The sequence below is a fragment of the Rattus norvegicus genome, chromosome 1, assembly GCF_021556685.1.
Source record: "Rattus norvegicus strain SHRSP/BbbUtx chromosome 1, alternate assembly SHRSP_T2T, whole genome shotgun sequence".
Taxonomy (NCBI): domain Eukaryota; kingdom Metazoa; phylum Chordata; class Mammalia; order Rodentia; family Muridae; genus Rattus; species Rattus norvegicus.
The window spans coordinates 260,473,811-260,494,677 of record NC_141534.1 but is presented as its reverse complement, the minus strand read 5'-3'; the positions used below and the strand labels follow the sequence as shown (position 1 = coordinate 260,494,677).

Sequence of the window (20,867 nt, the reverse complement as noted above, 5' to 3'; positions counted from 1 at the left end):
TTACCTGGGCTGCTAAACTCAGGGGGGGAACGGGGAGCTAGAGAGAGGACTCAGTGGTTAAGAGCCTACACTGTTCTTCCTGAGGACCTGAGTTCCAATCCCAGCACCCACATCAGGTGGCTTACGACTGCCTGTAACTCCAGCTCCTGGAGCATCTGACATCTCAGACCTCTGTGAGCACTGGCATTCACGTGCATATACCCCCAACCCCCCCACACACACATGCACAATTAAAATAATAAAAATAAATCTTAAAAAAGAAGAATGAGAAAGGACTGCATTGATGCTTCCTGATCTGCTGGGGAAGTCAGTGTTCCGGGATCCACTGGCCCACTGAGCTGTCCATGGTGCTGTTAAATTGATGTGCAAAGCTCCTAAGTATTGCACACTCTGGGGTTTCTGTGTGTGAAGCCTTCCCAGCTCTAGAAATGTACCCAAGGAGAGATCAGAGTTGCTGTGTGGGCCTCAGTCCTCATCTAGGGAACTTTTATCAGGAATGCCGATTCTGCTATCTCAAAATCTTTAGAGTGGTCATCAGAGTCTGTATACTTATTCAGATTCTAAGATCATTGTGTTCATTGTGTCATTGTGTTTCCAACAAAGATATATATATATATATATATATATATATATCAATGATGGTCATAAGAACAGACTCATGCTTTTCTATATAGCCTTGGAATCATTACTTTACTGATGATCCCACCCAATCCCTGACACTTGCCCCTCCGTTTCTCAGGTATTCACCCAATGGTCGACAAATCCTTTATCGCTGTTGGAAATGTAATAGCCTATGTGGGTCCCTGGAGATAATTACTTTCATCATTCAACAAAGATGGAGCACTAACTCTATGCCCATGCCCATTGGAGGGACCAGGAAGCAGAAGCCTCATCATGAGTGCAAGCCCTCACTCATTTCAGGCCCTCCATCTGTCTTTACCGAGCATCCGGAGAAAGATTCAGTATCTTCTACTGCCTCAATCTCTAAGACATCTGTGGTCCAGACATATATCTGAAAGGGTAACATCTCCACTCCTTCCTCTGCAACTGTGGTCCTATCCTCTCTCCTCCCCCCTCCCACCTCTGCGATCAGATCCCCTCTATCCACTATGCCCTTCCTCGACTTACTAGGGAAGATCAATTCCTTTCCCAGATCTATGAAGAAAATTCTATATAGTCATGCTTTCAAAGTTTTTCAGGGGGTGGGAGGTGCCTCTATCCTCAAGAACTTGTAACTAGTTCCCTGAGCCCAAATCAAGTCCTTATGGATTTATGGACATCTGGCCAGTGTCTGTGCTACAAGAAAAATAGCAAACACTTCTTTGGGGAGGCGGGTAACTCTAATGAAGAAAGCAAATGCTCACCAGAGTCCCCTGGACTGCTCAAAATGAACACACATCAGAATGATCGAAAGCCACATGATGGTGTCAAGGTGGACAGAGACAGAGCAGCATCTGTTCTCTGTCTTCAATCAGAACAAGGGGTGGGAATAAACAAAAGGAGAACATCAGGCACGTGTTATCCTCAAGGCCAAGGCCAGAAGCTCCAGAGAAGACCAAGAATAGGAGGGAGTGGTGCAATCATCAGGGATGAATCAGAAAGGTGAGGCCTGACCAGATTTTTGTATCTCGTTGTTTATCCAGGAAGACGTCTCTCTGTTTCTTTTCCTTTCGAAAAAGAGTTCCAACCCCATTCCCAAACAACATCCTACACCAACCAGCCTTTTCATGTGCCTTCCATCAGCTCCCCCTCCCCATCACAGGGTCCAACCCAGATGCCCTAGGCATCTGATAGGTCAAGGGATTCCCTGTTACCAAGTGGATGGAATTCCTCCATTTGGTTGCTATGACACTGGCTTCACAGACCTCTGGCTTTGTAACCATGTCAAATCTTTCCTTCAACATCCTTCACTACAAGTGAGGAGGGCAACAGTTCTGTAAGGCAAGCTGAACACAGTGTTGGCCAAGCCTTCTACCCTGAACACTGTCCTAAAAGGACCGATGGTCTTAAGGACTGAGATCGCACAGCTGAAAACTTTCACAGAAAAGTTTCCAAGTGAACCTCTCACATGGTTAAACACGAAATTAAAAGCTATGTCAGAGGGTGGGGCAGATATTAGAGCAGAATTAAAGGTGCTTGCCACCAAACCTGGAGTTTGATCCCTGAGAGCCACACAGTGGAAGGAGGTAGCCCTTCTCACACAAATGGTCCTCTGACCTTCACAGGAGTGTCATGACAGGCACACACACACACACACACACACACACACACACACACACTTATAACTAATTAGTGTAAAAATCTGTGTTTGAGGACCACATGCAATGGTTTTTTTCCATGGAGGAATGAAGTTGTGGCTCACAAAAGGGGTCCATCGGCAAAGCCTTGCCTGATGCTTGAGATGTGGTCAGAAGTTAATAGTGCCCATGGACCATGATGCAGAGAGAAAAGTTCCACCAACTGCTCCTCTCCTGGCTGAACTCGGTCATACTGTGATGCTAATGAAGAAAGAAGAGGAGCAAGCTAGAGGAGTGACCAGTCTTTGTGGACTGACATAAGGGTCCTGAGAGCCTGACAGCCAGGTCTCTGAATTAATATCCAATGAATGAAAGCCTGGCAATGATAAACAAGGCACCCAGATGAGAGGGTGAGAGTCTTGAATGTAATGCCAGTCCTGCCTCCAGTCTAGGCCCTGGACAGAGCACTTCTCATGAGCAGTGGTTTCTGCATCTGAAAAGTATGATCTCTGAACAAAACCTGTGCCCAGGCCCTTTCCAAAAATGACATTATTCACCACTTGCATCAGGGGCTTGCATCAGGGACCTCTGACACAGCTTTCTTGAGTAGCACATGGCAAATTATAGCTACCAAAAATCAAGTTCTCCAAACAAGCCTGCCACCCCTGCCTGGAGAAGTCTCAGGGTCCTGACAAGTGCTTTATCCCAAGAACAGGCTGCTTACTGCTGTCTAACCTATGACAGGCATGTCTGTAAGGGCCTGCTGCTACAGGAGTGAGACTCCACATTCAGAACCAGAGCTAACCCATCCCATGGCTGCCCTCTCTTTAAGATTCCACTTTGAGAGGATTAGCCCTTTGGCCATACAGCAGCCAAGCCAAACCACCTCACATAGCATACATTAAAACTGCACCATGCAAGATTTGGGGTGACTCATCTGTACTCAAGTACTTGGCACACTTGAAAGCCTGACTTGGATCCCCAGCAGTGAGACTCGGGGCTTGTGCCTGAAATTTCAATGCTACAGAAGCCGACACAGGCAGATCCCCCCCAAGCTCACTAGACAGCCAGGCTAGCTGAGTTGAAGACCCTATGTTAACTGAGAGTCTGAAGGCTAGAGAGTTGAAGAAACCTGATATCAACTACGAGCCGTCAAATGTGTGTGCACATATGTGCACATGCACCTTCACACATGAAGTTACACACACACACACACACACACACACACACACACCTAAATTATTCAAAAGGAAAGGTTGATGGTGCCACTAAGCAATCTGCTTGCTCCCTGACTTGCTGAAGTCATGACCGTTCTTGGCGTTGGCTGGATCCAAAGAAATCAGTCCACGGATATCCCTGTTTCTTGACAATACCATCCTGGAGATCCTGGCCTGGAAACCCTTTCCCCAGGCCTCAGATTTCCATTCCCTGGGCATACAGTCTCCAGATCGTCAGCAAATCACACTAGTGCAGATGGGAAGGAGGCAGTGGTGGTCCTCACTGAAAGGATCCTCACGGGTGTTAATGCCCTGTGATGAAGACTCACGAACCACAAAGAACCAACCCCTCAGATAAAACGGGGTGCCTCAATAAATACTCACTATGGTAATAGTAATTGGAAGGGGTGGTTTCTAAACTAAGACCCCCCCCGAACACTGAGAAGAAGGGGTGTTCCCAGAACAAGGAGCAAGTGCAAAGACCCCACGGCAGGAATAACTGAAGGGCATAATTCAAGTCGGGTGTGGTCTGCATGAAGAGCCAGATATACAGCCCATGAAAACCCCATACAAGTCAGAAGTCATGGGAACATCAATAGGGGCAAAGAAGGCCAGGCCAACAAGACTGTCAACAGGTCCTCCGGAAGAAGAGGAATTTTCCCTGAACTGTAAGGTAGGTAGATCCTACGGAGGCAGGAGAAAAAAGCCTTGGATGTGTAGGGACCACACAGCTTTAATACAAAATGTGCCAGTTCATCTACTTGGGACTCCAGGTAGGAGGAGTGGCTAAGTGAAAAGTAGGGCAAGGGGAAGAAGGGGGTGGGCTATGAAGCCATTCTTACTAAAGAAGGAAAATCAGGGAGTCAGAGGTAATGCCCACCCCCCACACACACACACAAGCAGAAAGAGCAACCAACTGGAAGAGAGGCCATTTTTCTGTCTTTCTGTGTTTCTTTTTTTTATGTTATTTACAAAGGTGTTTTGTCTGTGCACCAAGGGCCCATAGAAGCCGTAAGAGGGTGTTGGATCCCTTGGAACTGGAGTTACCGATGATTATGAACCTGAGCCCTCTACAAGAACAACCAGTGCTCTTAACTGCTGAGCCATCTCTCCAGCCCCAAGAAGCCATTCTTAAATGTCCTCAGACCACTGGCATTTCTGAGAGACACACCCCAAATCCACTGCATGGATGCACTCTGAAGGGGCCAGCTCAGGTTTAAAGATCAAACGGCCTGCACTGGTGGTTCCTGTCGCTAAAGACTCCAGGCCATGCTGCTGAATGCTGGCTGCCTACTGTATTGTTGTAGCTCCCAGGAGGGGACAGAAGCCCACACCTTGGACCAGCAGGTAACCATGGATGTGTCAGCATCCCACCCACAATAGATTCCTAGGAAATGTAATCATGGGTGGGGAAGGGCAGGGGAGACTTAAGGGAGGAAAGTAAAGGTAAAAGGAAAGAAAGAAGTGAAGAGAAAAAAATGAGAGGAAGCAGAGGAAATCTGGGAATGGACACACACCACTGGCATGAACAAGGTCTGGGCTGAACTGGCTTTTTCTTCAGGAACCGAATAGAAGCCCTGCTTCTGTGCTCCTGCCACAGCTAACGGTGACGTGGAGCACATCACATGCTGCTACTAGCTGCCCACAGCCGGCTGGCAGGAGCTGTGGTTGGCAAGTGCTGATTCACAATTCACAAGGCCTTCGGCGTGCACACGCACGGGCTTCAGTGCCAAGGCTGGGTACCCGTGCAGATGCAGTCACGCACAGCCCACTCCTGGACAGCTCCTCCCTCCTTCAGCTTGCGGTCGGTCTGCAGGCAGCTGGGTGGTGCTCTGAGCTTCGTGAGGATCCATCCTCCTCACCCACCTTTGCAACTGTCCTAGTCAGAACCAAAGTGGAGGAGGCAGCCTGGGACCCTGCTTCCAGGGTCCTGATTGAGGGCTGAGAGGCGAAACGCACGGTAACAGGCAAAACGCACGGTAACCAGCCAAACTTGAATTTCTGATAAATAATACTTTTATCTTTGTATCCATTGGCTGAGGCCTGTGATGCTGTTGCTGGTGGTACAGATGGGCAGTTCTCTCTTGCCTTTCCTCTCCTGGGGCTTTAGATGGTGGTGGGTATTGCGCAGCAACATTCTGACATCAGCTGGATTGCTAAGGCTTGGGACTTGCTGGGGGTACCCAGCTAGGAAGTTCTGTCTGAGACCAAGTCTTGGACTCCGGGGTCTGTACCCTCTTACAGGCTGTAAGAGAAGGGGCAATGAGCCAGTGAGCTCTTCTGTCCATGTTACTGGTTTTGGTCTGAAACCTGGTGGCCTTTCTCTCCTGCCCCAGTCTTATGTGGTGACCAAGCTGTCTTTGCGCCAGCCCTGGTGCCCACATTCAGGCAAGAACCTCACAGACCCTCCATAGTGTGTGCTCATGTCTTCAATGGCCTCTCCTAGACATTCCTGTGTCTGTGGTCACACACAGAGGAGAAACAGCTCATCTGTCATTACAGAAAACAGTCGCTGCAGCCTGAGCTTCTAGTGATGCTCAGTGGAAAGAGAGGCTCTCTGGCTGGAGGTGGTGAGATGATGTAAAAGAACCGAAGAGTTCTTAAAGTACGCCAGCAGTACTTCATTCCCTGGGGCCAATCCGGCTGGATGAATGTTGACGTCTGAGTCATGGACGTTGCCCCGAGAGCAGCTGGGGAGAATTCTTGGTACTGGGAAGATTTGAGACTGAAACGGATGAATGTGTCAAACAGGGGAAATGAAAGTATGGGGGTATGGGCAAATGGATGGACAGTTGATAGATAAATGGATAGGTGGGTAGATAGATGGGTAGATGGGTAGCTGGACAGATACACGGGGAAGAGGTGAGCTTGCAATCTTAAAGGAGGCCGCTAAGCATCTGAAGTTCAACCCAGGAGCCTGGGTCTTTCCTGTCATGTTAAATGAAAGGTTTTAAAGACAGGGAGAGGAAAGGGAGATGTGAGGACCAGATAGATAGGGAAGTGTAAGGAGAAAGAGAGAAGGGTGAAAGGATGGGATGGCAGCAGTGCCACCTTCTTGACTCTGTGGCTCTGTCCAAGGTTCTGAACATTCCTGGCGGTTACAGTAGCACAGAGACGGCCACGGGGGACACTAGATTTTCATCTCCATGATTTACTGGCCGTGGGTGTTCCGGAGCTCACGACAATCAGTTATTTGTCACATTCTGTATCCAGGAGGCTGGGACAAGGGTGAGTCAGGAGGGTGAAGTCACTTCTGCAGTCTGAGTCTGCAGCAGCTGGTGGGTCCCCTCCAACACCTCTGCACTCCCGCCCCCGGCCCCAGGCTGCTCACCCAGGCTCCGGTCACTCTTACACACCCAAGACACCACCTCCCCGAACTGAGACACAGACAACACCCCCACAGTGTCCACACGTGCCGGCAGGAAAGCTAGACTCCTGCTTGGAGCCTCATTTTCTACCCCCTCACCCTGACCTCTGCTGCAACAGAGACTCCTATGGGATAAGGGCAGAGGTAGGCGGGATCAGAGCCATGTCCTTTAATAGATACTTGAGCCACCTGTGCCTGCCGCCACCTACTTTCACCCCATTTCAGGGTACAAGACCTCACAGCCATGATCAATAAGGGACCATGTGTGGATCTGGAAAGAGGTGGCACTAATCCCAAAGAGGGAGGAAAACAGGCAAAGAAAACCAAGAGAGCAAATGCAAAACCTACACATCCTCATGAAAGTGCCCCACCCACGAGGGATATTTATGGAGACAAATTAGTGCCATTTACAGGTGAAACCATGGATACTCTGTCCTGCTAAAACATCAGTCCTGTACAAGAATATTCCCTTTTCCCCAAACCTAGCCAGACCACTTACTGAAAAGTACGGCACACGGACAAGTCTCTGAGTATCTGAAGACATGCTTTGGGGTTAGACACTGAAAAAAAAAGTCAGGGATTGAGGTAATATACTAAAGCAATCAGAGAACTAAGAGAGATTCTGATGGGCTTAGGGATGTGTGTGGCTCAAACAGAGACAAGAAACGTGATGTAAATCAGAATGTGCAGGTGACCCTTACACTGCTGCCTCTCCCTCAGGACTCGGCTGCCAGACCCAACCCCAGGCTCATTGGTGCAATGCCCTGTGTTAAAAGAAAGCACTTGTAGATGCTGCTAGTTACAGCACAGCAAAAGAGTCCTTGAAGGCTGGGGGCGGGGCAGGGCCCAAGAAGGATTGATAAACCCATCTTTGGACACAGAGAACTGCTCCTACTTTGTGCCGTGCAGACGAGGTCTGTTTCTTGAACTCCCACAGTGCTTGGCTCTGGCCTCTTGGAGGGCTTAACGAACTGGGAGCAATGGTGGATTCTCCTCTCTTCTCACCTCTGCAGCAACCACCTTTCCATGAAGTGGGTTTATTTACTTGAAGAGAGGCCCTGTGATACTCCTTAGCATCTTCTTAGATATACACTACAAACAAAACTCACATTTTAAAGTGGGAAACGCAGACCACAGAGTGGGGCATGAGTTAGACCCACACAGGGGTTCATCTTCCTCAGGGAATGAATTGTGGGAAGCCTCCATGGCTGAGGATTTGGGGAGTATATCATTGCCCCTGCTCACCCCTCCCAATATGCAGAGGCCTCTTGTCAGTCCTGAGGCTGGCCTCTGAAAGGTATTGGCTGTGGCCCTACCTTTTTCCTTATCTTGCTGCTTCTTCTCTTTATGTTTAATTCAGTCCAAGCTACCCCAGAGCTTTCTATGTAGACCTGGCTGACCTTGAACTTGAAAAATCTTCCTGCCCCTGTAGCTCAAGTTCCAGGATTATAGGCAGGCATCATCAGTTTGTCTTGAATATACTTGATAAAATCTCTCAAGGGTGTTTGCTGACCTTACCAGGGACTCACCTGCAGTTTATCTGCCTCTTCGTGGAGCAAAATCTAGACAGAGCCTGCCAGAAAACTGGGGTCTACATCAGTAAAGATGCCCCAAGAGTCATGGACAAAGGACTCAGTACAAGTAACAGTAATAGTCAACATGTCTATTCTCCAGCACTTCCTGTGGGCCAGGCACTATTCTGTTCCACTCAGGTTTGTTAGTTACCTTAGCCCTCACACAGACCTGTGAGGAAGATTAGATGATGATCCTCTATACAGATGAGACGCTATGGTTTCCATATGGATGTCAGCAGAGACCCCGATTTGGAAGGCTTGGTACCTCAGCTGCTAGATCTAATCTCTGAAAAGCTATTGGCTCATGAAGGCTCTGACCTAAGCCAATTGATTAGTCCACAGATGGTTGATGGCCACATTGGAAAGTGGTAAGAACTTTCAGAGGTGAGTACTCATTGAAGGAAGGGGTCCCTAGTCATGTGTTCTTGGGGTTTTACCTTACTCTCAGCCCCTTACCACCCTATCTGTCTGCCCCTTCACTGCTGTACACTAAGCAGTCTCTACCCACCACACTCCTGCCACAGTAATAGTTTGCTCCACTTCAGCCTCCAAACAAAGGAGCCAGCTGTTTAAAGAGTAAAGCCTCAGAAACCATGAGCCAAAACAAATCTTTCCTCTTAAATCAAGGCTTTCAGGGATTGCCAAAGGAATGAAAAGCTAACCCAAGGAACTAGGGCACAAGGAGGTGAAATAGCTCACACACAACTGCTGAGGTAGCAAAGCTAGGGTTTGACCCCAAACGTCCAGGTTCATCTGGTAGACACCCTCTCTAGGGCAATGCCCATGTCTTAGACACTGATGTGAGTAAGGCACAGGAAACTGAGAAAGATGCCTTGAAGTCAGGACTCAAACTGCACATGATGGATATTGCCGTCCACAAAACAGAAAAGCTACTATCCAGGCTGACTCACCCTCCTGCTCAGTTCAGCTGCCGTTCACCTGCATTTGTCACACAGCTCTGACCTGGCTGGCCCACGCATCGTCTCACCCATGGCCAGGCCACATGTTCTTTGGGATCTCCGTTCCACACAGTGACCCTCTGAAAGGTACTGTAAGGGTTTGCACTAGCAACCTGCACATGTATACCAGGGGAATTAATGGGCATTTATGTAGGTGAATGGGTTAACTTGGCCCATGCATCTTCCCGATAAAACATAGAGCATCACAACACTCAGGTCGGCGTTTGCCGGCTGATTCCCACACAGCCTCACAGCAGGACTGAGACGGAACGGAGATGTGTACACATCCTTCTCATCTCTTCCTTGCATTCAATTCTGTGTTTCACTTTAATTAAATTTTTTTTCAAAAAGCACAATAGGTCCAAGTGTTGGATCTTCGTGCGCTCCGCTGTTCATGAATATTTATCACCCCAGGCAATATAAAATTGAATAATTATTAGCAATTAAAAGAAGGTCAACAGAAGGCTTTCCAGAACCCTCCACCGAGGGAAAGAAAGAAATGGGATGCTGTGATGAAGAGCCTTCGGCAAGGACTCTGCCAGAAAGCGGAGAGAGTATTGGCTGACGAGGCAAAAACCTCAAGCCTAGGCTGATTTGAAGCACTACTCGGATGCCATTTCCTTCAGTGAGGAAAATGCACTAGGTGTGACGAGGACATGTTTGGCAACACGGGCTTTAGGAGACTACTGGGAAAGGGGAAAGTGAGTTTAGGCAAGTTCCTCCCCCTGCTTGAGTCTGTCGGCTTTCGGCTCCTTGTCTCTAGCGCTAGACCTGTGAGGGGAGAAGCACCTGTGGTGTTGGTGATGCAGGGCACATGCTTATGAAAGGGGGGCCTTTCATCCATCTTTCGAGATAGACAAGGGTCTCGGCAGCTCTAATAGGCCTGCATGGCCCACCCATATCCTTTAATTCTCTTCTCACTAGAAAGAGACTCCACTTCTCACATACACTGAAAAGCCAGCCAATCCCAAAGAGCCGGCTGTTTACTCTGCCTTGTGGCAAAGACCATCCTACAGCCTGACAGAAATCAGGACTGCTGCTATTACCTGTCACTCACCAGACTGGTAGTCTGTGGCCAGAGAAAAGATCCCTATACCCTCTACACAGAGGCATTCCAGACGGAGCCCCAGACCCACCGTCTTCTCTAAGTGAGCCTACACTGCTTATGAATGGTTTGTTTCAGAGCCAAGGCCCAGGGTCCCCCCGGATGTGTTTCCATCCTTGAATAATATTGAGGGACATTTGTCTTGACCTTTGAGAACTGATCACTGATACCCTGGACCAGTAACAAAAGACCAGGGTTGTGAGCAATGTTACTGCGAATGCTTTAAACCTCGGGGCTATTAGTTATAGGGGCTACCCTAGCTCACAGTGCACGCCATGTGTTTCCAAGTATTTCAACAAAATATTTCAGGCTCATCAGTATTCCAGGGCGCAGAGGCTGCTGGGAGAGCTGTGACTCTTGCGTTGGGAGACTAACACTGGGGAAAACAACTCCTGTGTGTATTTCCATGAGATCATACTCTGCAATATCATAAGAAACTGTAAAATGCTTAAAAACAAAGGTCACCCCAGTCTCTTGCTTTTTCACACTGGATATTTTCACACTAAATGTTACCCTAGGGACTAGGTTACTGGACACAGATAGACTTTAATTTTACTTCTTTTGTCTCAATAGTCATACTCACTAATATTGATAGAATGACTGCTGCATGGCCCTTGCATACAGAACCTCACTCAACAGCTGCCTTCTCCAGTCTGAACTCCAGAGGTCAGTCACAGGGTAGGAAGTCTCCTCCGTCATGCCAGCTAACCACAGAGACATGGGAGCCTCCTTATGTGGACAGTAACAGTTACTGATTTATAGAACGGCAGAACTAAGCCTCACATCACTGTCTACTGTCCACTGAAACTGGTGAGCTAAAAGCACTGGGCAGAAAGTAAAAAAAAAAGAAAAGAAAAAAAAATCAAGAAACAGTGAGGTCCCTCCCTTCATTGCAGCTGTGTTTTCCCTGTGCTGGGAACAAACCTAAGGCCTCTTACAGACTAAGGAGGTGCTCTGTTGTTTTCCCATGTACTGAGATATGCTCTCTGACCTTCCTCTGCTTTTTTGACACACTGCCTCCCTAAATTGCAGGGCTTGCCAAGAACTCACTATACTCCAAATAGGCTTTGAGCTTGTGATCCCCCATTAGTAGCTGAGATTACAGATCCATCACCGGGCCCAGCTCAGGCTCCTTTTTAAAGGGTGGACTGTTGCTGACTGACAGGATGGGCACCCGGCTAAGAAACTAATTTTTAGGAACCTCATGGTTGTTGATTCATTTGAAGACCATGCACAGCTGTAGATCTGACATTGATCTTGCTTCTATCACGACTGCAAATCAAGCTCCAAGAACCTGGTCTGTCTGATACGTAAACAAACTTCTAGGTGCATATCATTCCTCACGTTTTAAAAGGATACTTAAGAGAAGGGAAGTCTTTAAATCTCAGAGACGGAACAGCGCTAATGGACTGCTCTGCTAAGCAAATGTGCCAAGTCCCACTCCTGAGCATGCTCGGTCTCTTTGTCTGTCTGTCCATCTGTCCATCTGTCTGTCTCTGTGTATTTGTGTGTCTGTGTGTCTGTCTCTCTCTGTCTCTGTCTCTGTCTCTCTGTCTGTCTCTCTGTGTCTGTCTCTCTGTCTCTGTCTCTGTCTCTCTGTCTCTGTCTTTGTCTCTCTCTCTCTGTGTCTGTGTGTCTGTGTGTGTCTCTGTGTGTGTGTGTCTCTGTGTGTGTGTGTCTCTGTGTGTGTATGTCTGTGTGTGGTGTGTGTGTCTGTGTGTGTCTGTGTGTGTGTGTGTCTGTGTGTGTGTGTCTGTGTCTGTGTGTCTGTGTGTGTGTCTGTGTGTGTGTCTGTGTGTGTCTGTGTGTGTGTCTCTGTGTGTGTGTCTGTGTGTGTCTGTGTGTGTGTCTGTCTCTCTCTGTCTCTCTGTCTCTCTGTGTCTGTCTCTGTCTCTCTGTGTCTGTCTCTGTATCTGTATCTGTCTGTCTGTCTGTCTCTCTCTCTCTGTGTGTCTGTGTGTGTGTCTGTGTGTGTGTGTCTGTGTGTGTGTGTCTGTGTGTGTGTGTGTCTGTGTGTATGTCTGTGTGTGTCTGTGTGTGTCTGTGTGTGTGTCTGTGTGTGTGTCTGTGTGTGTGTCTATGTGTGTGTGTCTGTGTGTGTGTCTGTGTGTGTGTCTGTGTGTGTCTATGTGTGGGTGTCTCTGTGTGTCTATGTGTGTGTGTGTCTGTGTGTGTGTCTGTGTGTGTGTCTGTGTGTGTCTATGTGTGTGTCTGTGTGTGTCTATGTGTGTGTGTCTGTGTGTGTCTATGTGTGTGTGTGTCTGTGTGTGTCTGTGTGTGTCTATGTGTGTGTCTATGTGTGTGTCTATGTGTGTGTGTCTGTGTGTGTGTCTGTGTGTGTGTGTCTGTGTGTGTCTGTGTGTGTGTCTATGTGTGTGTGTGTCTATGTGTGTGTGTCTGTGTGTGTGTCTGTGTGTGTGTCTGTGTGTGTGTCTATGTGTGTGTGTGTCTGTGTGTGTGTGTCTCTGTGTGTGTGTGTGTGTGTGTGTGTGTCCTCTCTCCTTTCCCTCCTCCTCTCTTATTCTCTTCCCTCTTCCCTCCTCCTCTCATCTTCTCCATCTCTTCCCCGGTTTCTGTTTGGATTTCAGGAACAGGATAGATGTTGCTGGATTACATTCACTTCCACAGAAGATCAGCCTCAAGAGAAAACTGGTCAGCTTAAGGGCACTGACTGTAGACGTGGAGCGGAGTAACGATTACTGATTTACTGTGTGACAGGACAATGGTCTCACTGCCACCATACTCTACCCTCTGACACAACCACTCTCAAGGACAGACCACTTGACCTGAAGTGGCCCACGCTTCCTCAGTGAAGAAGCTCAGAAGCCAAACGTCACACCCCCATCCTCTGCCTCTTCCTCTTCCTCTTCCTCAAAATGGTTTCATGGCACAGAACAGATGTTACTGGTTCACAGGCAACCATGACAGATTTACCCTATCAGCTGAAGCAGCATCCTAAATATTTAAAAAGGAAGGCTGGGCTGGTGAGGTGGATTGGCTCATAAAGACTCTTGTCCTGCAAGCCTGGGGACCTAAGTTCAATCCAAGGAGCCCATGAAAATGTGGAAGGAGAGAATTGGTCTTACAGAGTTGAACTCTGAACTCTACACATGAAGCCTGGCATATGCAACCACACACAACATCTGCATGCACACATACACACATATACACACAAACAACATATAACACATGCACACACATACACAGACCTTCGCGTATGCACACATACACACATGCACATAAAATTTTCAAAACACTTTTAAAGGAATGCAAACTAAGAACATGGTGATGTATGCTTTTAATCCCATGACTCAGAAGGCTGGGGTAGGGGCTTCTCTGTGAATTCAGGGTCAGCCTGGTGTTCATGGTTACTTTAAGGACAGTCAGGGTTACATAGTAGAACCGTGTCTCAACAAAAAAAAAGGGGGGGTGGTAAAATCTTTATTTTGCATTTTCAATTTTTTTTAATGATGGCTTTGGCTTTCTTTTTTTTCTCTTTACCATTTTATGGAGCCGTTGTAACTCAAGACTAACAACCAAATAGCAACTTTGGGACAGACCTTGCATGGAAGGAAGCAAGCCAGCAGGAAGAGGTGACACGCTGCAGGAAGCTCAGCTGCTTGGAGCCCCACCCTTCCCAACATCCAAGCTAGGCATAAAACAGAGTCCCCTCCACAAGACATACAAGCCTGCCTTCCCATCATGAGTGCCTGAGGTCTCGGGCATGAGGAATTGGTTCAACCTTCACTCTGTTCTGAAGGTTACTCACCTCTCTTATCCCATAATCGCTAGTGACTGCTGGCAGCCGTGATTCACAGAGAGGTGATGCCACCAAGAATCCAAGAAGGGCCCAGACATGATCATTAATCTCATGCCCAAGTCACTGATTTGAGTGACCAGGGTCAACTGGCATTATGTAATGGGTGTCTCAGAAGTCGAATTAAAAGCAGAGGCAGCCCAGGGCAGAGGAGCCTCTCAAGAATGTAACGGATGGAAAAGGATCCATGTGCCACTGTATCCGAGATGACAATAGAATCCGAGATCAAAGTCACGATTAGATGGAGGAGGAGGTTCGGAAAGAGACAGAAGGAAAGACGGGGAGCAACGGACTAGGATACAATACCACACACATGCACCGGTATTCTGAAGAAACCGCTCTCTTCCTTATGGACATCCCTTTCCATTTGCTCGCCTCCTCTCAGTGTAGTAGGAAGAATGAGGTCCCGTTGGCCAAAAGATCCGGACTGCAGACCTTACTAGCCGTGATCCTATCCCAATTTATTTCAGCTCCCAGAAAGCAAAGAACAGGGAGGGGGCAGCAATAAATCCTCCTCTTAAGTTCTTTTGTAGCACAGCCCTTTGCTTTCTTCCCTGTCTTACTGCTCTTGTTCTTATCTAGTCACCATTACTATTCTTTCTACATATTCGCTTTTATCCTTTCTATATAGAGACCGTCGTCAAATGTTAGACCTGAAAGAGTCTTTTTATGTGTGTTCAAATAAAAGGTATCTATAACTACCTATGGAGAGCATGATGGTTCACCGTGGAGATCTGAACGCCTCCCCCTGCACTCAGAAACAAGAGAAAGATGGCCAGGATCATCAGTTCTATTCAGCACTGCAAGGAGGTCATAACCTGTGCAATAAGGGAAGAAAATAAAATGAACAGTACGAAGCAAAGGGAGGCCCAAAATGCTCACTATTCACAGATGTTGTGATGGTATGCAAAGATCTAAAAGAATCAGAAACTAACACCAGAAAACCCAAAATGAATTATTTAAATCCCCCCTTTAAAATCGTATCAAAAGGCATCAGATTCCTCGGAATAAGTCTTTAGAAAGGTTTATAAGATCTTTACTCTGAAAAGACAATTAACCAGCAATTTCTTCCACAGACTGATTTATATAATGTACTTCCAACCTATAATCCCTGCAGACATTAGGGAAGAAACTGAGAGGTTGATTCCAAAATGTATCTGGAGTCACAAAGAGTCTAGAACAGCCAAGACAATCAAGAAAAAAAAGAATAAATAAACAAGAAAGATGGAAAGACTGGGCTGCCAGATGGAAATTGCTGAAGATTCCATTCATTGGAAAACTACCATATGAGGGTTACATGGTATTAGTGGCAAGATAAATAATAATCTGTCAATGGACCAAGTGGAGAAGTCACTAAAAGGCTCACACAAGATATCTGGTTGGCAACAGAAGCTGTCTCTTAATCAAAAGGATTTGGAGTTCTAAGTAAGTAAATAAAAAAAAATTTTTTGATCCACTTTTTTTTACTCCCATAAGCTCAACAAATAAAAGAAAGAGAAAGAAATTCCAGATAGATATCAAAGTTAAATAGCCTTGTAAAAGGCAAAGATTTTATAACAAAGGAAAAAACAATAGACTACATTAATCTAAATTAATTCTGTCTTCTTACCAAAATATTACCTGCAGTTTAACAAGGTATCAACAGCCAGTACATCTGGCCAAGAACTCCCATCTTGTCACCTGTCTTTAACTAGTTTGTGGGTTCTGGTTTCTTCCACTCTTCTCCACTCCTTTTCTTCCATCCTTTCAACCCCCTAACACTAGATAGGAGAGAAAAGAAAAAGATGGAGAAGAAAAGAAAGAGATCCCTGAATAAAGTCTAGGGTCAGAAAAGAGGTGGTGTTACTATTAGACTATTTCCTGTTGATTAGGGCCATCTAGTTCCTTGGGGCAAGTCTGATCTTTGTTGGCATGATATATAATTATTTCTTCTTCTTCTCTTCTTCTTCTTCTTCTTCTTCTTCTTCTTCTTCTTCTTCTTCTTCTTCTTCTTCTTCTTCTCCTTCTTTTCCCCTTCTTCTTCTTCCTCTTCTTCTTCTTCTTTTCCTCTTCCTCTTCCTCTTCCTCTTCTTCTTCTTCTTCTTCTTCTTCTTCTTCTTCTTCTTTTCTCCTTCTTCCTCTTCTTCTTCTTCTTCTTTTCCTCTTCCTCTTCCTCTTCTTCTTCCTCTTCTTCTTCTTCTTCCTCTTCTTCTTCCTCTTCTCTCTTCCTCCTCCTCCTCCTTTGCACATGACTAAACAAACCTTGTCCAACAAACAACCCAACACCAACAGCCCACCTATCAGCTCCTGAGCGTTTATGCATCCTCTGGTAAGTCCACAGGATTCCAAACATCACCCAATCTCAGAAACTATCTGCTGCTGGCAAAATTACACCTCTGTGAGAGCACGAAGCAAATCACACCACGGCATGTCCACAACAAGTCAGCTGCTGTGAACAATGAGAAGCAGGCCCAGAATCCCACACCTGGGATTAAAACAAAAACATATCCTCGCCTGTGTGTTTGAAAGAAATGAAAATTCTCACTACACACCCAAGACATAAAGAACTAGGAGAAAAGTCTGGTTTGAAAATACAAAGTGTAATACAAAATGGACAGCATACATGAGTAGGCATTTTGCTAATGAGGACCTCCTAGCATAGGAACCTTGCTCAACATCTTCCACTAATCAAATCAAACACTACAGTGGGATACATTACACCTGCCAAGATGACTAAAATGAAGTGTGTGTGTGTGTGTGTGTGTGTGTGTGTGTATACATGTGTACGTGTAAAAAATCTCCACTTTGTGGCCACCCAGCCCAATCTTAGATGCAAACTCAAGAGATACAAGTGCATATGTCATACATATATACAAGGATGCCAATACAGCTCAACTTTGGAGCAAACCAGATATCCTTTAATTACTAGTATCCTTAATTATACTACAATTAAAGAGCTTGGGAATATCTATACCCAAAGCAAAGATGCCCACAGGAATTAATTGTAGAGATAAAATGCCAAGTGGTATAAATCAGACTCTAAAAGAATAAACTCCATATAACTGTTACCTGTGCCTTTGTGTAGGGTCATGAATCTGTGTTATAAATTGCTCCAAATCTGAGTGTCTTGAAACAACAGATATTTCATGTTTCTTAATTTCTGCCCGTCAGTAATTCAGATGAGGCTCAGTTAGATCTTCCAGCTCAGAGTTTCTCACAAGCTTCCAATCAAGATGTCACCCGGGATACAACCAGCTCCACATTCAACTTGGAGATTTGCATCCAAGCTCATACATAGAGCCACTGGGCCCCAATTCTTCACTGTGTGGTGCCGATAGACCCGCATCAACATGGCTGCGGGCTTTATCACAATCATGAAGGACGGCCAGAGAGAAAGGCTGCAAAGTAAAGCCCTCACAGATAACACGGGGAACTGATTTCCCGTCTCTGTGTTATCATTTTTATAACCGAGCAACCAGGCATGCTTTATACCAAAGGGTAGAAATTCAGAAAGACACAAGTATCGGGCAGCAGAGACCATTGGAGCCACATTAGCACAGTCTCCTGCCACACCACATTAGTCTACTTATATGAATCTTAAGAATAGGAAAGCTTGATACAAATCAAAATATTATCATTTCTTAGTTAGAGGCAAAGGTCACAGAAAGCTTTCTGGGGTGCTATGTCTTGATCTTGTATGAGTAGTAAGGTAAGATCAGGGTAATCATGTGTGAAAACTCCTTTGCAATGCACAATGAAACTCTGTAGCCTGTAGCTGCACTTCAGAGAATTGTTAAGTTACTTTCTGGCACACGCGTACATAAAGATAGTTTTTTTGCACATGATACTGAAGATAAGCTTGTATAAATCCAAGTTACATTGTTATAACTTTAAGATATCAACTAAAACCCCTATGGTAACGGAAAATAGCTATGTAATGTGCATTGAGCATCCCTTATCTGAAACGCTAATCAGAAGTGGTTAGGGTACCATCCTTTTTGGTTTTGAATATTTGAATATATAATGAATCTATGACAGGGATAGGACATAAGCACGAACACAGGATTTATTCCTGTTTTATATGTGTTTTCGGTACAGCCGAAATGTAATGTTATAGATACTACTTTAGAATCCTGTGCAGGAACCAAAGCCGCATGGCGCCAAATCCACACAAGGGTCCCCGTGCCTGCACTCACACGTTTTGTAGCATTTTGGGTTCTAGGCGAGTGATGATAATAACCACATACCATTGTGAGTATATTTAATACCACTAAGCAAGATACACTGAAATTGTTAAAAACCAGACAGATACAGCTCAGTGGGAGACAGCTTGTCCCGCATGTGCAAGGCTCTGGTTTCCACTCTCGATACTGAGTAGGGATAAGGAATGGCACATTTATTTTTATTGTGTATTTTACCATAATAAAAATATTTTAACTATGTGTTCTCACATGTGTGTATACATACATAGACATCAGTAAAAACAATGGAGAAAAGAATCTTGTAGCCACCACCTTTTACTTCTCACCATCTGAGAATTCAGGGACTAAAAGGATGAACTGGATTCCGGAAGATCAAAGAGCTAGATGTCCATGGCAGAACTGTCTTGTGATGTGTCTCCCTGCCGCAGAGAGAGCTGTCTCCTTCAACCAGCCAGCATGCAAGCATGTCTCCTCACACAGCCATGCAGAAGTTCCCTCTCCGGGACTAGTCCCATCTCAAGATCACTGCTATTTGAGGCAGAAGAGTCCATCTGCTCTGAGGTGTCAGAGTCATGTAAGAAAACATCTCCACTATCTTAGGAACCTCAGAACCGGTTCCTGGCTGGAATTAGGCTCCTTCAATCCCGGTGCTTGTGAATGAGGTGTAATTAAAATGCCAATTGCTGTGACTCCAGCTTCCAATTCAGGAAAGCACAGATATCATCTGTGTTTAGATATTTCAAGTGTGTTACTGAGATAGAAAAAAGCTTTGTTCATATTGAAAAAGTGCAAATGGTACATGTGGCCACTTAAGGATACTATGTGACAGACATGAGGAAGTAACATCCCAGGTGCGTCGTAACAATTCTGAGCACCAGCACCCCCATGGTAGGTACTAAGATGCATACTCATTTCATCAGTGAAGACGTCAAAATGCAGAGAATGTAATAAGTGGTCCAATAGCCTAACTATAGGAGGCTAAACCACCATTCAAACTCTTACAAAGCCTATGGCTTTAACCAACCCCTCATAAGGCTCCCACGTGGATCACTTGAAATAGAAGAAGCTTTAAAGTCATTTAGTAGTTCTCTATAGGCCAGTCATAAATGATTCTGATAGAACCATTATGACAGGTCCAGTAGCTCCCACCAATAATCATTTGAGTTATTATACATCCTAGGACAGACAGACACCCATGGATTGTAAATGCATTAAATATGGCTACTAATCAAAACACATGCATACACACATACAAACACATACACACATGCACACAAATGCAAACACATACATACATGCAAACACATACACACATGCATGTACACACACACACACACACACACACACACACACACACACACCCCACAGCAATATAATAGCAGAGCTCAAATCAGCAAGGTGCTCAGCAAAGTCTGCAAGTCTATTTGCAGACCAAAGAGAGAGAGCTGTCCAATGCTAAGACCTCAGAGTGGTACAATGAGGGGGCCTTGAATTCATGCAGCAAATACTACAGAGACTGAGAAGAGCCAGGGAAAAGGTGACAGGCAGGACTGCAGGTTCCTGTGGACTGCATGTAGCCAATGGAGATACCGAGTGGGAACTGGGAATAGCAGCTCCCAGAGATAGCAAAGCCCACAGCGTCAGAGCCTGAGAAGCAGAAAGCTAACACAAGCGATAGCAGCAACCAAGTCCTGTGCTATACACGCTTAGCCATTTGCTCTGGTTTGCCTATTGTTTTCTTTCTTTACCATTTTAAGACCCATTTGTTATTTATCCATTTAGCAGCCAAAGCTGGATAAGAAAAGTCAGCAAAACAACAGTTTAACCATCAAAAGCCTAGCTTTTTTGTTGTTGGTGGTGGTGGTGGTGGTAATGGTGGTCTCCCACCCACCCCACCCCCGGAAAAGGGGACTATCCGCTGGAAAAGGGAGTACTACCCATTATTTGTAGATCTAGCCTGGTCCTTGGATAACCCATCATACGAGACAGAGAATGTCCTATCTCACTGCCACCGCACAGGCACGCCCATAGAAAGGTATGGGGCAGGCACAGCAGGAGGAGGCTAGGAGGAAGACTGCAGTAGAGGAGGGGAAGACAGGAGGAAAGTGTGGGAAGCTGGAACCCAGGCAGGGGAGTAAGGGAGAGGAGCTAGCAGGGGAGCCTAGTTGAATTCTCAGACGTGCATGAATAAATGTACACCTTATGCACAAGTGTGCCTGTCCCACATCAAACCTGGGTCCAAATTACTATCGTGAGTCCGCGCTCACTCTCTGGTACCTTCTCACTGATGCATATGCTTGATTTCTTTATCTCTATTGCAATGTTAACTACGAATAATATTTTATTGCATACATGTGCCTGCGTATATATATTTAATTTATGTACTCACACACTCACATACAATAACTCA

The 20,867-nt window shown here is 45.9% G+C and overlaps 2 protein-coding genes across 2 annotated transcripts in view; one reads left to right on the top strand and one right to left on the bottom strand.

Annotated features, from left to right (window-relative positions):
• LOC148007923 (uncharacterized) overlaps nucleotides 1–17,692 on the top strand; it is a gene marked incomplete at its 5' end in the record, with an annotated part of 95,305 nt that extends 77,613 nt beyond the window's left edge. Inside the window, one exon of the mRNA XM_087596721.1 lies at nucleotides 17,594–17,692. Within this exon, the coding sequence (XP_087452847.1) occupies nucleotides 17,594–17,692 (99 nt within the window). The remainder of the gene's footprint in view (nucleotides 1–17,593) is intronic.
• Nucleotides 1–20,867, bottom strand: part of Sorcs3 (sortilin-related VPS10 domain containing receptor 3) — a 618,610-nt gene that overhangs the window by 566,677 nt on the left and 31,066 nt on the right.